The 8,384-nt window shown below is 34.2% G+C and overlaps 1 protein-coding gene across 1 annotated transcript; it reads left to right on the forward strand.

Moving 5' to 3' along the window:
* Positions 1-3,121: 3,121 nt before the first annotated feature.
* LOC133691118 (protein LIKE COV 2-like) lies at positions 3,122-6,551 on the forward strand. Its single transcript, XM_062111459.1, has 7 exons — positions 3,122-3,375; positions 3,574-3,626; positions 3,704-3,813; positions 4,077-4,244; positions 4,896-4,993; positions 5,691-5,817; positions 6,120-6,551. The coding sequence occupies exons 1-7, from the start codon at positions 3,256-3,258 to the stop codon at positions 6,215-6,217; spliced, it is 774 nt and encodes a 257-aa protein (XP_061967443.1). The 5' UTR covers positions 3,122-3,255; the 3' UTR covers positions 6,218-6,551.
* Positions 6,552-8,384: the final 1,833 nt, after the last annotated feature.

An 8,384-nucleotide genomic window follows, 5' to 3' on the forward strand; every position in this document is an offset into this window, starting at 1 on the left:
TGCACTAGATTTAAGGGCGACGATATTCAAGCCCATTAAGTAACGAACGTCAACTTTCCATGGTTTTTCCTGAGATATAGAAACTCAAAGATACATGCAAGATGTCATCCATGGCTCCATATATATAGCGAAAGCACCTAAACAAAACAAAACAAAACAAGATTAACCATTGAAAAACAAAAGATGACACAACAAACCACATAGCATGAACAAGAAATTTAACTATATTCATACAAAATCAGCTTTAATCTACAGTGTTAATTTATCCATAGAAAAAGGTGGCACTCGAAGGCATTGAAAAATCTAACAAACAGAATTGCTTCTATACCTTTCCTCTTCCTTCCTTCTTGATCAAATAACGATCGGTGTGGTTGAACACTCGAAGCGTGGGAACAAAACCATTGGAAGCACCATCTTCCCTCGAATTGAACTGCCTGTGGGAAGGATTTTATGAATACCAAATCCTTCCCACAGAAATTGTAAACTGAGTTTTTTTTTTACTATATTAATCTACCAGCATTCTGGTTGTAGATTCAATGCATTGAATACCGATGCTCAAAACTCAGTCACAAATTAACATTACCAGTAGGAAAAATCGGTTTGGCTTGCATGTTCAGATGTTCTAGACGCCTCTGTTAAAAAAACTGCAACTTGAAAACAACAAAACAAAATTCTAGCAGAAATTCTTGACAGATTCGAGACTGAAATTCTAGCATCCAGCAACACCACTTTATCAAACAAAAACAATCAATTCAAGCCAAACTCGTCAATAATCGACTAACCAAACAGACTTCAAACAAGAAATTGATATATATTAGTACTCAATTTGCATTGAGAAATTTTTTCAGGGATTATTTTTACTTTGATCAAATATAGAGGTTTGGCGTATTTTATATTAAAAAAAATAATATCGGAAGTTAAATCATTATGCACAACACAGCCCTCTTCTTGGTCTACCATCATTCCATGAATATTCTATCAAGGCTATACACGTAGTATGCCTTTTTTTTTTTAATAAAAGAGATGATATGTTGCTTTTTAAGTTCAAATTATTAAAAAAAAAATAAATCTACTCAATCTTTTACTATGATTTTAGATACAAAAAATTATGGATTCTAATAGTATAAATATGATTTTTTCCTTGCTAAAAAAACTGATTAAGCCTCCAATTGGGATAAAAATATCTTTTTTATGGGATACATTCACTATTGCAAAATTCATTAGGGAAAAATGATCTGGACATGTTTTTTTATTATAGTATAATGACTATTTTGCTCTTAAAAACAAAACAAAAATTAATCTTTGGGTGAAGGGCTCTTTTTTATTTAAAAAAAACAGTAGAGTTATGGTCATACCCTTAGAAAAGAAAAAAATATATATGCAAAAAGAGGTTTCTCCATCTTTTACTTTTTTAAAAAAATATTATGGTGGAATTAACCTTGCAATTCGAGAGAAAAAAAAAGGCTATTTACAAGGATGTTTTGGTCTTTTTTTAGGTTGTCATGAATAACTTGGTAATTTAAAGTTTTTAAATATTATTAAAAAATATTGACGCATCAAGACATCATGGCATTTGCGTTATTCAAGTGGCACGTGAGGGACTATGCGGTGGCCAAAGTCCTACATCCATCGCGGCTTTGGAAGTAATGTGTCATCCTTTTTCCAATGGTATAGCGCATGCTTACGAAGAAGGACCAATTGGGCTGCAGTAGAAGTTTTTTCTTTATTCTCTTTTTTCTTTCTCATTTCCTAGGTAAACATGCATAAACTTCCAAAAAAATATTTGTATCCTTTGGTTTATAATCTTATCGATTTCAGTCCTCTTTCTTTTAATTATTATTTATTTGGCTTTTGATGCTTTTTAAAGTTTAGATTTTTATTTTATTTTGTCTTTAGGCATTTTATTCAATTTGATTTTTTATCCGATTTGGTCCCTCTACTTTTAATTGCTCTATTTCCGTGCTTTTATGCTTTTCTTGATTATTATTATTTTTGTAATTTCATCCCTTAAAAATTTATTGCATTTGTTTTTTTATTCATTTATGGTCCTCATTCTTTTGATTGCTATGTTATTATTCTTTTCTTGATTTATATTTTTTTTAATTTTGTTCTTTAATATTTTTTTCATTTGATTTTTTATCTAGTTTTGGTCCTCATTCTTTCAATAACTTCTTTTTATCCTTTTCTTTATTTTATTTTTCAATTTAGCCCATAATTATTTTCTTTTATTTTTTTATACCTTGAATTTAATAACAATGCCAAGAAGTTCCATGTAGCAATATATGAGCGGTATAATATTCTTATATTTTTAATACATTCACGTCAAAATAATATTATTTTTTATTAAAACTTGCTTTTCTAGTTATGATAAGATGTCTAAAAAACAAATATTCTCGTAAAAAATATTAAAAAATAAAGAATGTTAATAAGATAAATATGTTTTAATTTGAGAGATTTTTTTTTCTTATTTCAAATCGTCCAAGATTATTTTGAAATTTATTTTGGTTGATTTTTATTTTTACTAAATAAATAACATAGAACACAAAAAATTATTTTCGTTTGAAAAAAATATATTAATAAAAATATAATTATCTTTGCAAATTATTTTATTCAATGGAATTTAAATTATTATTCTTTTAAGAAATATTTATTTTCATGTACTTAAATAAAGCAAATTGAAGGGATCAATGTGCATGATATTATATATCTTAAGATATATCAACATCTCAGTTTCTGATTTATTTTTTATTTGGTGTTAACAATATTTTTTATTATTTATTAATACATATAATTTTTTTGTTTTTTAATTAAACACACACATCAAATTTTTAATTCATAATTATTTTTTTAATATTATAAAATAGATTAAAAATGATTTCATAGTTTTTTTTATCTTAAAAAGAACTTTTGGTGTGTTCCAAAAAGTTTGGGTTAACCAGCTTGTTTTATCCAAATTACGAAAAGGAAAAAAAAAATTCTTATTACCATTTACCCTTACAGGCTCACCTTATACTCAACGCGAGATTTTCGTAATGTTGGACTTTAACTAAGTTAAAAGGGATCAGGACAATCCAATCCCAGAACAATAATAAGCATCCAGCAATAGCCAAACAGAAGGAATTTCTAAAATTTCAACTCCTAGTCCCAGCGAATCAAGCCAAACCAAGCGAAACCAACGAAGAAGAAAGGAAAAAAAGCAAAAAAAAAAAGAAGAAGCTCCAGAGCTGAATTGATTCTAGGTAGAAGAAGATTGAAATGGAAGAGGCTAAAGAACTGGCTTCGAGTTCACTGAGTCAAGGTCTGAATCACCATGGTTCAGACCGTGATGACATCCCCAAGTCCCCTCCTGGGTCCCCCAATTCCTCTACTCGCAAGGTAACTCTAACACTAATACAGCAACACTCTTATACAGATTCTCATTGCATCAATCCCCAAATACTGAACTAAATAGATAGATCGTCATGTTTTGCTTGTGGATTTTGGTTTTCAAGTTATGTTTAATTATATTTTATTAGTTAATTAATCACACTTAAGTATGCCATTAAAGGGTGTTTTGTTTGCTTGATAAATCAGGCTTGCTATGCTGTTCTTCAAAGTTGGGCCTCTAAGAAGTTCATGACTGGATGGTATGGTAAATAAACAAGATTGCTTTTTTTTTTTTCATGAATTGCACAGTATCATAACATAGTGAAATTGCTTGCAGTGTTGTTTTGTTTCCAGTGGCAGTTACATTTTTAGTGACATGGTGGTTTATTCAGTTTGTTGATGGCTTCTTCAGTCCGATTTACGCCCATCTCGGCATTGACATTTTCGGTGATATTTCGTAGCATCTCTGAATTATGGCTCTTGACTTAATTATTGCTAAAGCCTGGTGCACTCACCATCGGCTGCAAGTATGAGTGTTCATTATTATAATTATATTTGTATGTCATGGGGAGCGTGGAATTTTGCATTTTAAATATCGCAATCCTAGTTTTTTTATCTATTTATATTGTATTTTGTTATTCTGCTTTCTTAATTTTTGTTGTCATGATAGAGTTCTTCACTGATGATGTTATATATGTTGTTTGAACCAGGTCTTGGGTTTGTCACGTCAATCATTTTTATACTTTTCATTGGGATATTTGCTTCTTCGTGGCTGGGTGCCACCGTTTTCTTGGTCGGGGAATGGTTTATTAAGAGAATGCCATTTGTGAAGCACTTATACTCAGCATCTAAACAAATTAGTTCTGCTATTTCTCCAGGTAATTCGTTTTTCAGTTTTGTATGTGCAATCAGCACAACACTAAAGATGTATCCACAAAAGGAAATTTTAACACAAAAAAAGAAAAAACCAAATACTAGGTGTTGCTTTAATCTTGTTATTTTATACATAATGATGTTCTGGAGCTTCTTCCGGAAGAATTAGCCTTGGAAAGGGAAGATGCAGCAAATATAAAGGGTGCTTCACAAATCACAAGTTTTGAGCTTGGGGGTAATAAACTGATAAAAATAAATTCAACTGTCCAAAATGTATCCTAGTTCCTATGTCTCCCAAACAAACAGAAACTTAGTCTTGTTTTGACACTATTTTTGCCGTCAAGGATTGATTATTCTAAGGTTTAAATGTCTTATATTTATTGGTCTTTGGACATAATGGATTTTTCAATAGGCACTGTCGGTAAGAGCCTGTAGAGTACTTTTGGACCTTGGTTGGGTTTGGTTGTGAATTATCTTTTAGCTAAAGTTTTATTGAGTGGAGAAAACCTGATTTCTGATGGCCCAATTCCTGCAATTGCCTATAGCGTATTTTGGTTTTCCACTTCAGTTACTGATATGGAATGAAGCTCCAAGTTAATTTATTTATTTTTGTATGCTCTTACTAACTCTAAATCCATCTCCCTTTTATCCTGCAGACCAAAATACTACTGCTTTTAAAGAGGTCGCAATCATTCGACATCCCCGTCATGGTGAATATGCATTTGGTTTCATCACATCATCTTTAGTCCTTCAGGTAATCCAATCTAAAGAGGTGGACTGTTATCACTTTGTCTGATATCTTGTATAAGCTTGCGGACAGAACAATCTTGGATGCAGTCAAAACTTTTTGTTTGTACCCGCTAGACAATGAAAAGTAGGAATTTGGAAGGGAATAATTAATGGAACATCTTTAGTATTCCTTTTCTTCTTTACTGGTCAAGGAACTTAGCATCAGCAGAGGCACCTTCTTTAAAGCAGGAAGCTGCCTTTGTTACTGATCTGGTAATTAGAAAAGACGGTGGCTTAATCTAGTCTTTTGAGGAATTATGCTTTTATAAGAAGAATTTGAAAATTGATATCATGGTACTGACCCTAAATTGCTAGACTTTTCCATTGGGGAATAGCCACGAGCCTAAAGGTACAGAAAAGGATGGAATTATTATTGATGTCTTGCTTTTGCCAAATGACATCAGGTTCCTTGTGTTGCTACTTTAACTTGATTAACTGCAACAGCTACATAACCATCACCAGTCAGTGTAATTGAGCAATTCCTGGAAAAAAAGATTCTCTTTCTGAAATTTGGTTTAAATGACACCCCTTAAAAATGTAAATGATGAGGTGTTTTTGCAATGTTTGCTAAAATTTGTAGGTATGGAACATTCACTGATTTTTTGTTGTGTCAAGTATTTCCCTTGAGCTTCTTGCTGATTTTTTTTGCTGGTTGATTTTAGAGAGAGAATGGGGATGAAGAGTTATGCAGCGTTTATGTCCCAACCAACCATCTGTACATTGGTGATGTATTTCTGGTCAATTCAGAGGAGATCATAAGACCAAATTTATCTATTCGAGAGGGCATAGGTATGATTTTACTGCACAACTCCTGTTCTATTGATGAGACTGTTTTTGCTATGCTGCTAATCAAAATTTGCAGCAATAGTTTCTGCTTTCTCTTTTTTCTGGGTCTGCAATATTAGAATGATCCCTTTGGGTTCTTTTAAATGTTACCAGTTTTTAGGATATTTTCTTAACCCTTGTGCTTTGAAACTTTCTGCTGCCTGCATGCTTGAGGACGTGGTTTACTTTTGAAGTCTTTTTGGTAATAATTTGCATAATCCTTTCACGCTTTTGCTTGACTGACATTTTCTCCTTCTGTGATTCAGAGATCATTGTTTCTATTGGTATGACAATGCCTCAAGTGTTATCTCCTATAGAAAGGATTCCTCATCCGAGCAACAGGCTTCCTCTTAATAGAGTTTGATAAAGGTACTGAAGATAGACAATTCTACAACACAATGTACTGTCTGTTTTACAGTACCTTGTTGATGTCTTTCTTCCCTTTATCTCATGAAGTGAAACTGTTATTGTCTGACAACATGATAATCAAAAAGGAGGCAGCAAGTTTTTTTTTTTTTTTTGTGGGGTGGGGGGAGGTGATCTCAGTATCTATATATGTACATTTCTTCTTTAGAATGTGTTATAGTGTAAAGCAACTGTCAAACACACTTCAGTTTATACTCTTCATGAAAGCAGTTTCATTCGTAGGAAATAATGCCAGGGAACTTGTTTTCCGTACAAGGACTCTGCTTGTGTCATATGGTGAGTATTAAATTACTCTTGTCGCTAAATTACTTCTTCCCCACCACAATTTTACCAAGATCAGATAATTTGTATCTCAACTGGATATGAAGTTCCCTTTTACTTGCTGCTATAAGCTATAGGTTATACAGATTGAAAATTGCCACCTGACTATCTCTCCTGCAGTAATTTAAATCCTAGCTAGGCTGACGCAACGGAGTGCCTATCAATTCTTCCCTCTGGCAATTTCACTCTTATCCTTGTTGCCTGAAAAGCCCTAAACAAATTGCAGTCTTAAAGGGTGGCCCCGTGGAGTTCAGATTTTAAGGCAATGCAAGAAGAAATCGACCACCCAATAAAAAACTCTAGAGTAGAGTCAGGTCACCTTGGTAATAGAACGTTATTGATAACGATTTAACAAGCTGCTGGAGTAGCCAAGTTGGTTAGAGCGCATGGTTGTTAACCGAAAGGCCGAAGGCTCAAACACTTGCTCTAGCGTTCATTTTGCACGCTGAATTTTAGCCTGAAACACTCTAGCAAACGAAGACCTTAACTCAATTAACAGAGCTATTTTTTCAGCTTTTTTTCTCGACAAATTGTTTCTAGGTTCATTAGAAAGCTCAAGTAGAAACCAGCAGTGTTTGTTGTGTGCGCTCAGAATGGTTATATCCCTTTAAAATCAAAGATGCTGATAATGATACAGAAACAACGAGTCAGTAACAATTTATACTAGTATCTTCTTTTTTTATTTAACTGGCAGGACAACAAACGAACCTCTTCTTTTGTTGTTTCATCTTCGGTTTTTGCATTAAGATGTTGCGTCAGTGTGTGCATTTGAGCTAATCTTCGCTGAGCAGTGGGGGGTAGTTTCGCAGGCGGTCCACGAGGTAGTTTCTGCCTGGTCTCTCTTTCAATTCTGCTCTTGAGCTCTCTGAGTATCCGGATTTAGGCAAGCTTCTCGGGAGACAATGTGTCCAAGTAGATAGATTCCTGCAGCTTAAAAGAGCTTGTTTTCTAAGGATAGGTCATGAAAACTACCTCAACCCATTTCAAGGTTGGTTTCACTCGGTTGTTCACAAACCTCGAGGCTTGGGAATAGTCGTATTGGTGAAGATGACCTGGGTGGAAGCGCATACGATGTCGAAAGGAACATCACGAATCAGCAATTTCTCAGCCGGCATGTCATCTACTAATTGGCAGTCATGCACTGCAAGAATTTTAAGAAAAAAGAGAATGGAGTTACACTGAAGAGTACACCTTTACTGATGCAATAATTCAGTAACAGCAAGTATAATTTATGTCTACAACTAAAGGGGGCAAGGGAGAGGCCAGAGCAAGTGCTGCGAAAATGGAGCTGATATTCGGGTCAGGGTTGACTCCATGAGCAGATATTCGGGTTGTTTAATAAAATACGTGTTTCGCGTGGAATTTTGAGATAGAAGCGATAGGGCATCGATGGCTACTAACATGAGCAACTTCAAAACCATCAATCTTGTTTAGCATTTACTCTTTCATGCATTACTCTTAAGAGTTTCTTCTGATGCTGGGGCTCGGGGAAGACCAGGTTTGCGATTTCCCAGAAAATGCACTACTGCTGGAGCGATTACGAAATCATTGGTTAACACACGCACGGAGAGAGAGAGAGATGGAGGCAGATGATGAAGAAGAAGAGGTGACCTAAGAAGAACAGTAAATCTTTTGATTGAAAAAAGACGGAGAGCAGAGCGGAGGAGGAGAGGGAGGGAGGTGGAAAATGAGGTAGAGAGTAGATCAGCAGACATCCAAAGTAGTGATCATCAGGAAAGAGGGAAGAATAAATTTTACGCTGGGGGGGGTGGGGGGACTCAGAA

Source organism: Populus nigra, chromosome 4 (genome assembly GCF_951802175.1).
Source record: "Populus nigra chromosome 4, ddPopNigr1.1, whole genome shotgun sequence".
Taxonomy (NCBI): domain Eukaryota; kingdom Viridiplantae; phylum Streptophyta; class Magnoliopsida; order Malpighiales; family Salicaceae; genus Populus; species Populus nigra.